The sequence below is a fragment of the Ostrea edulis genome, chromosome 4 (genome assembly GCF_947568905.1).
Source record: "Ostrea edulis chromosome 4, xbOstEdul1.1, whole genome shotgun sequence".
Taxonomy (NCBI): Eukaryota; Metazoa; Mollusca; class Bivalvia; order Ostreida; family Ostreidae; genus Ostrea; species Ostrea edulis.
In genome coordinates, this window is record NC_079167.1 from 61,544,362 (window position 1) to 61,561,095 (window position 16,734).

General features: G+C 37.2%; 3 protein-coding genes across 5 annotated transcripts in view; 2 read left to right on the forward strand and 1 right to left on the reverse strand.

The window, feature by feature from the left end:
- Nucleotides 1-2,222: 2,222 nt before the first annotated feature.
- LOC125671816 (acetylcholine receptor subunit alpha-like 2) lies at nucleotides 2,223-4,284 on the forward strand. The gene has a single exon (XM_048907755.2). The coding sequence runs from the start codon at nucleotides 2,545-2,547 to the stop codon at nucleotides 3,742-3,744; it is 1,200 nt and encodes a 399-aa protein (XP_048763712.1). The 5' UTR covers nucleotides 2,223-2,544; the 3' UTR covers nucleotides 3,745-4,284.
- A 209-nt stretch (nucleotides 4,285-4,493) lies between these two features.
- LOC125671815 (acetylcholine receptor subunit beta-like) lies at nucleotides 4,494-6,222 on the forward strand. The gene has a single exon (XM_048907754.2). The coding sequence runs from the start codon at nucleotides 4,494-4,496 to the stop codon at nucleotides 5,853-5,855; it is 1,362 nt and encodes a 453-aa protein (XP_048763711.2). The 3' UTR covers nucleotides 5,856-6,222.
- A 5,877-nt stretch (nucleotides 6,223-12,099) lies between these two features.
- The window catches only part of LOC125668686 (probable helicase with zinc finger domain), a 49,422-nt gene continuing 44,787 nt past the window's right edge, over nucleotides 12,100-16,734 (reverse strand). For all 3 annotated transcript variants that reach the window (XM_056163269.1, XM_048903029.2, XM_048903028.2), the window contains 2 exons: nucleotides 15,956-16,229; nucleotides 12,100-15,624 (listed from right to left, as the gene is read on the reverse strand). In XM_056163269.1, coding sequence (XP_056019244.1) covers nucleotides 14,143-15,624; nucleotides 15,956-16,229 — 1,756 coding nt within the window. In that variant the 3' untranslated portion in view covers nucleotides 12,100-14,142. The remainder of the gene's footprint in view (nucleotides 15,625-15,955; nucleotides 16,230-16,734) is intronic.

Sequence of the window (16,734 nt, forward strand, 5' to 3'; positions counted from 1 at the left end):
AGAAAATTACACTGAATTCTGGGAGGGGGTGTTCGGGTGTTCTTCTATAAACAAACTATCACCATTCATCACAAAATATAGTCCCTTCCAAATATTGTATGTTGTGCCAATAAAGGTATAGGGTTTTGTTTTTATTGTTGTTGTTTTTTTTTTTGGGGGGGGGGGGGATTTTTTTATTTTTATTTTATGGTTTTGTTTTGTTTTTGCTCATACAGTACGGATCGAGTACAGAATTTGTGTTGTTATAATTGAATTCTGAGAAATAGAAAAATTCGTAAAGTTCTGTGCTTAATATTGTCCAAACCTCTGTATTCTAACATCTTGAATTAATTGTCAGCGTCTGCGTGCGAACTACCTATCCTTTTGATTAAAACAAAATAGCATTTCATGGCGTCAAAGCTTTTACCAATTTCTTAGCAGAGTTTTAATAGGATGACAAGAGTACCGCAAACGGTACAACATACGCCCGTCGGACAGTGAAATTCAGCCTTGAAGCATTATATGCACTCTGAGTTGATATCACACACATTCTGAATAGCACAGCCTTAAAGAAGGCCATCGTGCACCAATCAATCTGACATATAAACTGATTATGTATTTCTCTGATAGGGAGGTTGTGACAAAATGCCAATGCAAGATCTGTATCTATGACGAGAAAAGTTCAGGAAACCATTTGATCTATGTTTAGCCCTAAAGTAGGTCATGGTGCACCAATTAAGTTGAAATTTTTGAAATGTGAACTGATTATGTGTTTCTCTGAGAGGGAGGTTGTGACAAATTTTAGAGCAATACCTGTTACGAGTACCATACCGGAAAAAAATCTGGAAAACTGTTTGACTTACTTCTATCCCTAAAGTAGGTCATACTGCACCAATCCAATTGAAATGCTAACCGCACTTGTATTCCTCCGAGAGGAAGAATTTGACTAAATATCAGGGCAATATCTGTGTTCGTAATGAAAAAAGCCCGGAAAACTGTTTGACCTATTTTAGCCCAAAAGTAGGTCAGGGACGGACCAATCCAGCTGAAATGCAAATTGAATTTGTCTTCCTCCAAGAGGAAGTATATGACTAAATATCAGCGTAATATATGTATCCATACTGAAAAAAGCCCGAAAAACTATTTGAACTATATTTAGTCCTAATGTAGGTCATGGACGGACGGGCCAATCCAGCTGAAATGCAAATCGAATTTGTATTTCTCTGAGAGGAAGCTTATGCCTAATTTTCAGGGCAGTATCTGTATCTGTAAGGATAAAAAGTCCGGAAAACTGTTTGACCTACTTGTAGTAGGTCAAGGACGGACCAATCCAGCAATCCAGCTGAAATGCAAATTTACACTTCTTAACGAGAAATTGTGACCAAATTCCAAATGCATCCGTTACGGGAAAAGGTCCGTAAAACATGACCTCAAAAGCACGGACGGACGGACAGCCAGTCAGTCAGCCAGACGGACAGCGCCATAACACAATACGTCCCGTCTACTGACGGGCATATGATAATCACGGAATAGCAAAAGTATAGCCAAAGAAAAATTGGTTATGATAATAACCAATTGTAATATTCCTTCTTTCTTGAATTTTTTTTTTGGGGGGGTGGTTTTTTAATTTTTTTTTTTATTTTTTTTGTTGGTTTTTTTTTGGGGGGGGATGGGTTTTTTTTTTTTTTTTTTTGGACAACTCAGTTAAAATATATATTTTCCATTCTTAATGACCGTGTAGCGTGTGACAGCGTGGCAAGAATTCCATCGTCATTGAAAGCAAGATTTTTAGACTTGCCTAGATGGTCGAGGGGTCTAGCGCGCTGGTCACGTGCTGATAGGAGATTTGGTTCCGCAGGTCGCGAGTTTAACCCCGGGTAGGGGCGGAAGTGGGTATCCAAATATCATAATGTGAAATTTTCTGTGCTTTATATTTTAAAATATTTCTACGGTTATACAGTTATATTTATTTAAGATGTAAGCGTACATTGCTATTTCCGTGCTATATATATATATATATTAATTCTTTTAAACGCATGAGCATTTAACCGCCGTTTTTCTGTAGGAATTAGAAAAGAGCTTAACCTCCTAATTACAATGGTTTTATTAAGAGGTTCCCCATTAATTTCATTTTTAAAAAACCCTGCCTCTTAACAGAAAAAATGAGATCTGCATGATGCCAAAGAAATATCACTCTCGCTCAAAAAGAGCATCCTGTTCTGTAGAGCACGTTAATCTCAGTACTACAACCACATTCAATCGTGCATGGTATATTCAAACCTCTGAAGAACGTCACTCGATCTGAATGTAGAAACCCAATTTGGGGAAATTACAAAATCGGAAACGCAGTATGCATTTACCCTTCTGCTACAAATAAAAACGGACTTGAAATTAAACAGATTTCATTAAAAGCAAATGAATTCAGCGCGTTTAATATTACGTAATGATCATCAGTGCTCCCTCAGCACAAAACTGCGCTTTCATAAACATACAAGTGAATAAATATATATTTTGTTTAGAGCTGTCATTCTGTTTCTAACTGCTGAGGAAGACTCCGTAGTCAAAATGATATTTTGTCGTACAACCTTTCTTTTTCGGATTATTTTCATAGATTGGTATATTTTCTCTCATGCTGAGGCATCACCAGACACCAAACGACTTGCGAAAGATTTGTTCAGAGATTATGATAGTGTAATTATGCCGATAAAACGGCATAATGATGTAATGAACATGACAGTGAGATTTATACCAAGAGGGATAACCGATTTTAACGAGGTGACTGGTCAGATATCCATAGCAATGGGGGTAGACGTCCGGTGGATAGACCAGTACTTACCATGGCCCCCGGATAAATACGGCAATGTGACACACCTTGTGGTTCCCGAGGATCTAATGTGGACGCCAGCAATATCCATAGCCAACCCCACTGACCGCATTCCAATTTTTCCAGAGGATTTGTTTTCCGTCAGAATTTATTTCAACGGTCAGGCAATATGGTTAAAAGGTGGAACTGTAAGAACTATGTGCAAGCCAAACTTAAGATATTACCCATTTGATGAGCACACGTGTTATGTGCAGTTCATCACTCTCGACCACGTATACAACGAAATTCGACTTCTAGCTGAATTAAAATCGGATGTGTATGAGAACTTTGGAGAATGGGATATCTACGAGAGTGAGGCCTACTCCAGTTTACTTGATCTATTTTCTTGTGCTGTCTACAAATTCAAAATTAGAAGGCGCCCCGAGTTTTCAGTTTTAAGTATATGCATTCCGATTCTGTGCTTGGGGTTACTGAACGCGTGTGTATTTTTGATCCCACCAGAATGTGGGGAGCGGATCTCCTTCGCTATTACGGTCCTCCTCTCGTTTGCAGTCTTTATGACCATTGTAAGTGCAATAATGCCCAAAAATACCGACCCCGTTCCGATTCTGTGTTATGTCCTGATGCTGATGCTACTGGAGAGTGGGGTCATTGTCGCAGTGACCATTTTAGGACTTCGTCTGTACTACAAACCCGAACACCAGAAGGTACCAAATTGGCTTCAAAGTCTGATATGTTCTAAAAGAAATCCTACGACTCCCTCAGCGTCCAATGACATCATCGACAACAATCAAGTACGTTTCGTTCAAGAGGACACCAAAGGCGAATTCTTGAAATGGGTTCATGTTGGACGTGCCTTCGATTATCTCTGCTTTGTCATTTCATTTTGTTCATTTATTATATCTGTGTTTTCTTATGTAATCATAGTTAGCACAAATTAGGTATTTTATCATATATATACATATATATATATAGAGAGAGAGAGAGAGAGAGAGAGAGAGAGAGAGAGAGAGAGAGAGCGCACATAAAAAAGTCCATGGTATAGGCAACAAGTAGAAAAAATATATCCGACAATGACTAAGTACACATGATCCACCACACTTAGCGCCTTTGCGTGTTCTTCGGTTCTTCACAGTGTAACAATTTTTTAAGAAATGACTAAGACAACAAGAGTACAATGTACTTAATGTTATCAAATACAATGTTACCGTGTTACATGTAACTTGTTGGATTTATTTTTTCTATATATACATGTAGAAAGTTATGCATGCTGGTTCCAAGGTCATTTAAATCAAAATGTGTATATACATGTATATATTATACAGTATATTTATTAGTCGTACAACTTCCGCTTATCTCAGTACAATCCTGCATTTCACAATGAATTTTAGCATATAGATTCAAATCGACATCATAGCTACATTTTATGAAATATGTGTCCGTTCTGTGTATCGACATAAATAAAAAGAAGATTGCCTACATTACAGGTCTGAAACTATTTTGTATCCGTTCATCGATTGATAGAATCCTCATTCTCCTCCCGAGTCTAGGTGTTCTTTTGTATAAACAAATATGTTATTTGCCGTTTGTATATAAATTTCCCTTTCCTCGAGATAAACACCGAGGTGGAAAGGCGGCAGCTTTATTTCTCACTAGTTATTATTCCAATAACCACTTATCCTTCAACATAATGTTTTGTCTCGACGCTGTTTTGTTACTAATGGTTTGCGTGAAAATTTCAAAACTGGAAAATTCTATTCTTAACGACCTTTATCTACGAAACACGGCTAGTTTACAGGACTTATTGATGAATGAACGCGACAGAAAGTTGAGCTACAGGAAAAATATCCCACCCTCGCCAATGGTAAGCATAGACCTGTATTTTGAACTGCTGAGTCTTAACGAATTTGATGAGGCACGTGGCCGCTTTGAATGCAACGGGATGTTACGGCTCAATTGGTCTGATAGGCGACTGTCTTGGGACATCTCTGAGTTTAACAATACCATGGCGATACCCTTTATGTCTTCTGAAGTTTGGAAACCACAGATATCACTGTTGAACACTTTCTCAAAATTCATCATCATCAACGATAGAAAAGAAGAATCTGTTATTTGGTTTACGAGTGACGGAATCGCTAACTTAATGATCGCCGGAGTATATGACGTCACATGTGACCCAAACGTGAAATATTTTCCGTTCGATTCTCACGAGTGTGTCCTTCTATTTATTCCATTTGAAAATCTTCTTTTTCCGGATGATGCATCACCATTTACGATAGGAATAATGAAAGATTCCATCATCAAAGACAACTTTGAGGATCGGGATGATGACGGAAAATGGATTTACAAGACAACAAACCCATGTATTGTAAAACTACCGAACCGGAAACTAAGTGTTGTGGCGTTTCCGGTCATCATTCACCGACGATCAACCTTTGCCCTTGTGAATATCATCCTACCTGTGATGATGCTTGGATTTCTGAATTTGACCGTTTTCTTCCAACCTGTTCAAGCAGGAGAAAGAATATCTTTCTCTATAACAGTATTGTTGTCTTTTACAGTGTTCATGATTTATATAGGGGAGATAATTCCCGAAACTTCTAACCCGATGCCGTTGCTAAGTTATGTTCTTGTGTTTAAACTCGGCTGTAGCACTTGCATCGTAATAGCTATAACCATAGTGACGAGACTTTTCCATCGGGAGAAAAGGAAAGTATCTCCATGGGTGCATAGACTGTTGGCACGTTTTTTTAACATGGGCCCGTGCTTTTCCTGCAGAGAAAGAGATGAGGGTGTGTCGAAAACGAGAGATGAAAAGAATGCCTCACGAGACAGTGAGCAGGAAAGCTACAACGAGGTGACACACAGCCTGGATGAACCAAAAGACGACTGGGGCAGAATGTGTTTAGCTTTAGACAAATTGTTCTTCTTATTTTTCCTGTCTCTGTTGCTAATGGAATCTGTTTCTTATATCATAGCTTATTTCATAATATCAGCCAGTAAGGGTCACAACAACGCAGAATCGCAGATATGTACGAATGGATTGGAATGATAATTCATGAGAATATAGGCAGCTTGATTTCCACAAATGTAATGGTTGTTAAAGTACTGTGGCTGGTTCCACGAAACGGTCGAATGAAACTTTGGAACACCAGTACTGGAAACATACACAGGAAACAATTCTATTTTAGTTTGAAATGTGTGTGCGTGAGTGACTGCTGTCCGCAGTGCATATGATGAACACGAACATATTTTATCTCTAATTAAGGGCCCTTGTGTGACAGCATGAAAATACAAATGTGTACATATATTAGTACGGAAAAAGAAGTGATTACATGACACTTAGTTTGAAGACAATGCCACTGTTGTTAATTGCATATATTGTTCAAAATAAATTTCCCAATTAGATTTAGAATGTAGATGGTTTTCCAGAACATGGTGTGAATATAAGGTTCTGTTCATCATTTTAAAAGTGTAGTAAAATTCTGTAGTTTTTTTTCTATAACTTCGAAAAGGGGTTTCTTTCATCACAAAACTGTTCACATTTTGAATAATAAAAAAACGAATCTCATCTCCTAATAAACCGGAGTTGCATATCATTTGATACAGATTCGTTCATTCCTAGTTAAACCAGCTTCTTTTCAAATGACTTATCAATTATCATGATAGAGATTGCAGTACGTCATATAATATGACTAACTGCGTCGGGATTAGACATTTTTATAAATGTATTCATATTATTTTTAATAACTTATCAGTGGAAATTTTAAATATCCTTCCATACAGTCTGTAACAGTTTGTAATCCGGGTCCTTGGAAACAAGTTAATTCTGTTCGCAAAATTGCCATCAGTATAGTAAGCATGTAAAGAGCAGAATGAGTCAATTTTCCAAAACATTATAGCCGTATTTTACATTTGTTGAAATAACGAGTCTATGCAAACATTTACAATTTACAATAATTGCACAATCTTTTGTCAATAACTATGATGGAAAATAATCTGTATATGATTCAGGGGTTAGTGTCACTTTTGGTTACAGAAACATGTAAATGGTATAAAGTGGTTACAGAAACATGTAAATGGTATAAAATGTTTAAAGATTTACACTGTACACAATTTTAAATGCAAACCATTTTTTTTTTCAGAAATCGCTCCGCAGTATTTGGTTCATATAGTATTTCTGGCCTGAAGGTTATAAAACTTTTTGAGCACGTTTTCATATTCAAACTTAAACTCTGTGCTCTAAATCGTACTCATACTCAAAAGTGAAGGATATAAAACTTTCATAAAATCATTCTCATACTCAAATGGAGTACATGCTCAAAAATTTTCGAGTAAGTTTCGAAGATTGCTTAGAGTTGTACTCGAAAGAAACATGGCTGAGTTTGAGTATGAGTATGGTGAAAGTTCTATAACCTCAGGCCTGGTACCGTCTACTTTTTCAAGAAAAATCCTTCATGGAGAAAAGCTTCATTGATCTAACAACTTTCAATATTCTTTTCGAATTCATATCAATCGGAGTTCTTTATTAGATTAGAGCACAGGGTCTAGTTATAGACATTTTGTACTTGGGGTCATGTGATCCCCGGTAAATACAGAGTTTCAATCAAACACTGCAAAGTTTATTGTTCATCGTCTTTGTTTACTTCACCTGACGTTGAGACAATGCTCTCCGGGTAGAGAATGTCCATTTCGTGCAGCTAAACTATCTCTCCAGGTCATATATTACAAAAGCATTAATTTTCGTGGGATTGAATTTTGTTGTTTTCGCGAATTCAAATCTTCCACGAACAGGAGGAACTGTACTACAGTAAAGATTGATGATTATTAAACCAGGAAATCAGTTTAGTTCTCCGGAACTTGTGTATTGTTCTCAAAGTTCATGTTTCTGATTATAATAACTCTATAACCTTTCATAATCATGTGAAGGAAATTTAAATTAGGGAAATAATGGATAAAATATATCTCATGTATCCTTGATTAAAATCAATTAAATGCCTGCATCAATTCAGTTGAGTGTTTTAAGATATGCCTATGTATATCTTGTTAACTTATATTATTTTGAATAAGAGTTCTCGTATACATGTTACAAATCACTATGGCTACATTTGTGTGCTTATATGTCGGGTTTTATGTGATTTTCAAAATCAAAGTATTTACGTATACTGTGTACAGCAAAAGTAACGTAAATATTGATTTGAAAGAGTTTGTTTCCATGGCAATGCGATGGTTGAACAATCCCAAATATTCTTTTTAGTAACTAGGGTACCTAAACATCACCATGGTAAATATAGACATTTTCTGAATGGGGGTCAAAAATGACCCTCATCATATATAGTCCTTTGACCTTACACATATGTACTTTTAATATTAAGATGTATCGATTTTTAATTATTTGAACTTAACGCAGGGACAGCTTTGGCAATTTTCCCAATATCGGTGCCGCATTTAAACGAATAATAAGAAATTAACACATTAAAAAAAAGAATGCTGTCCACAGCGAGCGCGTAGATAAATTATAGCGGACCCTTACTGCGAGGTCGTTTTCCATTTAAAAAGCTATCCTATGTCATTTGATCGAAACATTTAAAGATTCGTCAAACCATCAAGTCAATCATTATGCCCTTACTTTAATTGATTGTATATACATGAATTGCAAAAAATATTTGTCTTGGCATTTGAATTTAGGTTAAAATTGAATATCCGGGTTCCTATTTATGACAAAAGAATATTTAAACGAAAACCCTGTGCATTTAGAACTATATTTTAGGATGTTTGGTACCTAAACATTTACGTAAATAGTGTACCGTGGTTGTGTGAGAACAAACCTGACCGCGGCAGCATCAGTGTGTATGGACATGAGTGAAAGAGAGTTGTGTATTCAATTAGATGATAACGACGACGACTTCAGCGATTCGGATTTTTCAGATGGTTACGATGCGAGTTTAGATTTAGAATTGGAGGGAAATTATGTGCCTTATATAACATCTCCAGTGTTTCCCGATCTTCCGAAACTGAAGGACAGTAAAAATCCATGGAGGGTGAACGCGAATGGAATACAAATATGCGATGCGAGTGTTGGTAATGATTCTGATTTCGCCGAGACAAAGGAAATTGGCCTGCAAGTCGTTTACGAAAACCAAGGTCAATATCTTGGGGATTCAGATGAAACAGATGATAAAGAATTGTTTAACAACATCGACTCGTATGATAAAATAAAATCAACAGAAAACAATATTTACTACAGTGAGGAAAGCGACCCAGCAGCAGATGACACAACGACGGTTCTGGACACAACCCATAAATTTATCGAAGCTGCAGGCAACGTACAAATAAACCGTAACCTCGAATCTCCCGGATCTCAGATAAATTCTAACTGTCTAAACATAAGTGATGAGTTTGATTCCAAATATTCGTTATCAGACACAGACATTGAGTGCAATGAGGACTCGTCAGAAGGCGATATCTGGCAGCAACCAGAAGTACGTCATGAAGAAAACAGGCGTTGGATTGGTGTGTCGCCTGCAAAATTCAGACTTCTTCGGAGAAGCTTTTATGATTAATGTCAGGTGATGTTAGGCAGTTACCCTGCTGCTGATGTTCTGTCTATAATTCATAGGAATCAAAGCGACTGGGATCTAATTCAACCTTATGTCTTCTATAGCAAAACACAAACTATTTTAAAGAGATTACATGTAACCATTTCATCTTGTCGGAGAGTTGGTGGATAACCGTTCTCTCTCCGTCTTCTTGTCAACAGTCGTCATGCTGCATGGCAACTCCAGTTCTGAATTACATAAAATGGAGAGACTTTCATCTCTTATTATTTCTGCACCCTACCTGCATAGTTACACAAGATAATTTATGTCAACATGCAAGATAATTATGTTGACATGCAGGATAATTATGTTGACATGCAGGATAATTATGTTGACATGCAAGTTACCAATCTCTAAGGGAATCAGATTTTAGTGTTGGTAAATTTACTTACTAACTCCAGTATCCGTCATCGTACATGTTAGATACAGCATAATTATGTTGACATGCAGGTGCGTAGCCAAAAAGAAAATGAAGTGTACGCAAAGTATGGCATGGGGTCTGGGGGCCACCTTGAGGCCCCAAATGGGTCCAGGGCAAACCCCTGATGGGGACCCCCGGAAGCTCCTGGGTTGCACCAATGAAATCAACTATGTTTTTTGCATACCAGTAAAAACTGTTTCAAGATTGTCAATTTCCAAAACAAGAATTAACAAAATTATTTTCTAAAGTGTTTTATTATGCCAACTGTGTGTACTGGACTGACATTACATTCCTTCTACTTTTTCTCTCTCTCGTTGTTTTCGAGTGATATACATGTATATGGTAACAAAGAAAAACCTAACCCGTCTACTATATGTACATATAATATGATGCACATTAAAGTGATATTCGACAGGATGTTAATGATTTGAAATTCAAAAAGGATTTTGAAATTTGAATATTTACAGTTACTGAATCTTTTCTCTTATATTTCTAATGAAATTAACATTGCTTTCATCTGGGACAATGTATGCATGTTTGTTGCAAACTAGTTCGATCCGGTTTTTAGTACCACCTGTCTGTGTAATCATTACCAAATATGTAGCTTTATCAAGGTCAAAGGGTGCATTGACTGTCCTGTTTAGCGTAACGAATGCAGTGGCGGATTTAAAGGGGGGCGCAGTCGGCGCGCGCCCCCTCTAAAATTTTCAAATTTAAGGTAAATCATGGTATCCTGTTTAGAAAAATGCACTAAACGATAAAAGAAGCAATAATTTCTTCCAATCCTGGTGAAATAAATGACAAAATCTTTTGATTTCTTGAATTACTTTATTGGGAGCACTTTAATTTTTTTCCCAAAAACTCTTGAAATTTGCGTCATTTTGCTTATTTCACCATATCAAAAACGATAGAAAATAGTACAAATGACTTCAAGCCCTATAAAATCTGTAAAATCCAGGAGCTTCCAGGGGTTTCGCCCCCTGGGCCCCCACCGGGGCTTTGCCCTGGACCCAGACCTCCTGCCTCATAAAGTGGCGCCCCCCGTAACCGCAATTCCTGGATCCGCCCCTGGAATGGGCCAACCATATATTTTAGTACTTTAAAAATCTTAGTTTATGTTTTAAAACAACACTTAAAAATATAAATAATAAAATGTCTTTCTTTGTCGTTTCATCGGGTGAAGGTAGCAATCATTGCAGATAAAAATTACTTAAGCAGGTTATGAATTGTGTGTGTAAATTATGTAATTTCCGTTCAACCTTAAACATTTGCAACTCATGGGTTCTCTACAACTTCTGTTGGGCAGAAATGCAGACTAGATAATTGGTTAACAGAATCAAAAGTGTTTTTTTTTTATTCACTTCAACAGCTGCATCATCTCTGTTTGACCAGACATGGCTAACGTGTACAGTTTATTTGCTTCGTGAGGAGGCACTTCGAAGTTTAGCTAATAACTGGTTTTGTGATATGTTTTTAATCAATTTATAATTTTTATGATACATGCTTAGTTTCAAGATAATCTGACAATGTATTTTAACTTGATCACTGTTTGCCCAAGTTTACTTTCCGAGGTCTGACAAATCTCGGCGAAATCACAGCCAAACTAAATCTCGACGAGATTAACGTAAGTCACTGGGCGCACCAATCTCTACCAAGAGTTATCGTTCCCGCTATGCTCCACTAATGTTGTCAATCGGCAATCCTCGGCTGATTCCGCTACGCTCCATACAAACCTCGGATGTGATTGGTGGAGGAATATGCATCAAATCAACAATCGGCAATTCTCTGCTGATTCCGCTACGCTCCATACAAACTCGGCTGATTCCGTTACGCTCCATACAAACGTTAATGTTGAGTGTGCGAGACATCCGAGTAGTTCCGAGTGAATGTTGTAGCGCAGCAATACGCCCTCTGGTGAGAGATTGTGGGCGCACTTATTTCAGAAATCTGGGCGACGACCCGGTCCACTTTTTGACCCGGTTCGAAACGAGTGGGAAATCGGCCGAATATATATCAAAATGTAAAAACAAAAGTTATGTATTTTTCAAAGAACATCTGCATAACAGATTTCATAAAATGTAACCCATGTAAGTTTAAAAATCATAATTGATAATCAGTTTTATATTCCGGATGTATTAACCGGCTTGACCCGGGCGATGAAACAAGTGCGCCCAGTGTCCTCCCAGCAATGTTTGAACTACTCCCATACTGCAAACCTTATATTTTGTTTAATTGCAGTTTTCTGTAGTATGCAAAAACAATCCATAACAAATAAATACTGCGAGGTTAACAGGTTTATTACATCCGATTAATACCACAGCTAGATTATAAATAATACACGATATCTAACAGAAGAGTAAATATTAAGTTCTATCGTAGTGTAACAGTCTGGACATTTTCTCTAACCCCCTCTACCTACTTCACTTCATATGCCTAGGGTTGTTTTGCAAGCGTCTCAGGAATGACATGAAGTTGGTAGAGAAACCAGGAAAATGGCTGCCACACCATATGAACATTCCAAATACCATACAAGGAAACGGTGCTACAAGATATAAATGGAGGCGTGTCCAACTCCACTAGTCAAAACTAAACTGGTTCCCAGCCATCATTACATCCATCATTTAGAAACTGCTAATTATCAGTCGTAACTACCCGGCCAATTTCAAAATAATACGAAAAAAGTCGAGAGCTCTTGTAACTGCTAAGATTATAATCATAATATTTTCGTTTACTTGAGTGTATATAAAAAACAATAAAATTCAACAGGTCATTGAAATAATGCAGATGCAATTTAGCTGCGAGTACATTGCTTAGCTCAGCCAGTGAAGGACATGAAAACAGTCCCATTGCAAAATATCAAACTTAATTTTCTTCATCTTACCACAGCACTCCAATGTACAATCTTTCAGTAATAGTATCAATTACAAAAAAAAAAAGTTCCACTACACAATAAGTAAAAGAATGCACTTTTCCCATTGAAACTAGTCTGAGTGCAAAGCATATTATATACAGGTTACACATGTAAAACATAAATACCATAAGCCATCACAGCACTATGTAAGTCATTAGGCATTTACAAAGCAGCATACAAATAGTCTAACTCAACAGATATATTGCAGTTTGTACAAAGTTCACTCAGGTGTCCACTATACTCTAAATTAATTACTAACTCGTGAGAAGGCATTTGTTCAACAATGATTGTCCAACAAAGAAAAGTCTTGGTTGCTTAAAAAATTTCAGTTCTTGAAAATTTAATAAATAGATCTAATATAATCACCTTGGGTATGACATTATTCCAGCAATCAAATAACAATATTAATAAATTATTTAATACAAATAAACTTAAGCAGTCAGTTTTCTATAAAAAAAAAATTGTCTTCCTAATCGTTATAGATGATCTGCACAAAAAAGTTCAATATTATATACTCTGCCATCCAAAAATGGATGAAACTTTAAAAACCCTAACTACACAAACATATTATATATGAGCTAACACTGGCACTGGTGTTTACTTCAGGTTGCAATATACATTTCCATTAAATATATATATTACTCAAAATCCAAAGAATAGAACATCTTCATACCACAAACAATTTCTGCAAACAAAGGAAGTTGGACAGCTATTTCTGTGAAGTAGGAGTGTTCTCCCATGACAACAAGGTGTTATGTAAATTTTCATGTTAACATTCTTCCTAATTTAAAGTAACCCCCCTCCCTTTCCAATTCTATACACATCCTTATGCTTGGTTTACATTCTGCAATTAAAGTTCAGAGTAAGAATTTGAATGTCAAACTTCCTTGAAAGTTACAGATATTACAACACAGATATTAAAACAGTAAAAAAAATTTTTACAGACACAGATTTAAAACCATTTTTAACATAAGAAAAATCGATTTTATGTTACACTATGCTCAAAATTTAAAAAGCATCTATTTAGTATAATAAACTACACAGATGTATTAAAAATATCCATTCATTATTAATTTTTTCTAAATAAAACACTCATTAATATCCAATTCATAGATCTAATTAAGATATGTGTTGGGAAGAAAACTGCAAAGCACAGAATAGAATATGCACCACTTCAACATGTGAATTTTTTTTTTTATTCATACAAAAATAAATATCACCACTCAGGCAATAACAGTATTGGTGTGATTTTATACTATAGTATCTAATGTAACAACTACTAATGTAACAGCTATAATCATTGCTACTCAATAAAGTCCTCCTGGGACAAACAACTAACTTCTGTTCTAATATCAGCAATTCATAACTCTAACTTAGCACAAAGTGTGTGAAAACCAAATACTCAAGTTTAGGAGAAATACTTGTACGTTCTTTGATTTTCTGCCGAGGAATTGATGTTCAGGTTTCTTAGAATGCCCAGTGGATCTGTGTCAATTTCCGTACCAGGTGTTGTAAATCCTAGAGGAGTAAGAGGCGTTTGAGGCTCTAGCAGACTAGCATCAATATCGCCCTGGGCCGAGGGCAATCTGCGTCTAAGGACACCAGCATAGGTGGGTTTCTGATCTCCCAAAGGAGGACTACCTGACGGTGGGGAGGAGGAAGCTGAACCTCCCATGGTTAAGTCCTGCTGCTGGGGAATATTAAGGTATAACCGTCCAGTGGTATTCTTATGTGCAGCAAACGATTGGTGGGATAACTCGTTTGCCTCTTGATCATCAATATCATCAATCATTTTTACCAAATTTGTGATTTCTGTAGGGGTGGTGATGTCTTCACTGAACTGGCGGCTGAATCCTGTGGCAGAATGGAGATCTAATTTTGATGGTTTCTTATCATTTCTGCCTTTCTCCATTCCACTTCCCCCATTCTGCATTGTAGAACTACCACTCCTGTTAACAGCCATGATGTTCTGGTAATGTGTACTGTGTGATGTCATGGCTTCTAGCTCCTCCCTGATGTAGCCCTGTCTTTGTGAAATCACTCTAGCAAGAGGACTCTGTGCTGATGCTCTTCTTTCCTGCAAGTCCAGTTTTGGACTAACAGACTTCAGATATTCATGATCCATGCTAGCTCTCACTTCCTCACCTGCCTTATCAGTTGCTGGCGAGTCTCTTCCACCCAAAGGAGTGCTTGACCTAGAGTTACTGCCAGAACTTCCCGCCTTGGTATACAAATGTACTGGTATATGCTTCACATTGGGCAGTAACTGAAAATGGGCACCTGCCATAGCAGCAGCTGAACTGGGAGACAGAGCAGGAGACTGTGATCTTGGGGGTCTCTGAGGCCCAGGAGAGAGAGAATGGCTCCTCTGGGAGTTGGGACTTCTTTCACCTGGTGAAGGAGTATTCTCAGGGGAGGCCTGAGATGGTCTAATGGAGGGACCAATAAATGGCCCTGCAGGGTAAGGATGTGGAAACACTTGTGGTGGAATATATGGGTATCTAGCATGGGTTTGAGCTAACCTTGGGTCCTCGGGTAGGTAGTAATATCCAGGATAAGGCTGGTAGGGATAATACATGGCTGGATAAGGTGCGGGTATCCGAGGAACATACACCATGGCCCTACTCCTCGAGGAGTGACTTTTCTTGTTTGATCCATGACCCTGGGGGGACTCTGTGTTTCTTGTTATATCAGGACTAGCCACTCTTTCACCGTCAGAGCCTGAAGATTTTGCAGGAGATGATGATTTTGCAGGGGAGGCACCCACTTGAACCTGTCTAGGGTAAACAAGTCTGGCTGGAACCCTGCCCCTTCCTCCAACCAGTGGGGACATGTACGGTCTGTACATTACTGGGGAATAGTAGCCTTGGTATGGAACAGGAACATACATCTACAGAACAAAAGATCACAAAATTCAACATTTCACAGACAACACCGTCTTTTGTAGACAAAACAGAGAGGCTCATAAAAATTGAAATTTCAGTCCTTTTATATAAGTCTATAATCCTGATTATGCAAATTTTTGTCTTTATTTCAATCACTATCTCAATGAATTCTGCAATTCCTTTAAACTCATTAATACAATGTCATAAATATTTACTGCCAATCAACTTTCCATTATAAGTATATATAAGGTGACAAATGTTGCATCACAAAGGATGCATATGTACAAGTATTTAAAGAACAACATAATTATAAATTGCAATTTTAAAATGAAATACCTGTTGAGGATACGGGGCCCCTGGGTACATCATCCTTTGACCCACAAAATACCCAGGGTTTGCTGGACTGTGTGGACCCACCCCTCCGGATCCCATGTTGTGTTGACTGGTCACATGGTATAAACGATTGGGAACGAATTCCGGGGCCAGCGGATTCAGGACATACGTCTTCCTTAGTTCTGCACTGTTTAACTGAGCCTTCAGTACACTGAATTTCAAGCCAAAGAAGCTGTTTTGTTCATTACACGTCTCTAGAAAATACTCCCACACTTTTCTGAAAAAGAAATACAAGAGATTCAGATATAGCTGATCATTTTAAAGTCCATTTTTCAGTAAATGTATAAACATTTAAATATACATGTCTGTTGTTCAGAGATTGATTTGCTAAGCAGAGCTTTTCAAAACCTCACTTTGTCCGATTCTTAACTTTTCATTGAATAAACCAAAGTGTCTTTGTGAAACACTATGGTCCTAACCATGGCCTACATGTATTTCAGTTGTGGCCATGATTTTGATATACACATACAGTACCTTGGCATTACTGGTTTTTGATAACACAAGTTACTCTTCAAATAAATCAAAGCTATCTGTTGTCATCATTGATCAATATTATTAGGTTTTACCCAGTTTTTAAACAATGTTTGAGGAAAGTTTATCAGTAATTTCAATTATTTGAAAGGCCTCAATGATCACTGGTTTTCTAAATGTTGTATTAACCTAATTTGGATGATAATGATATGGTAGTTCATTCACATCAACATAATGATAAATAAGACATT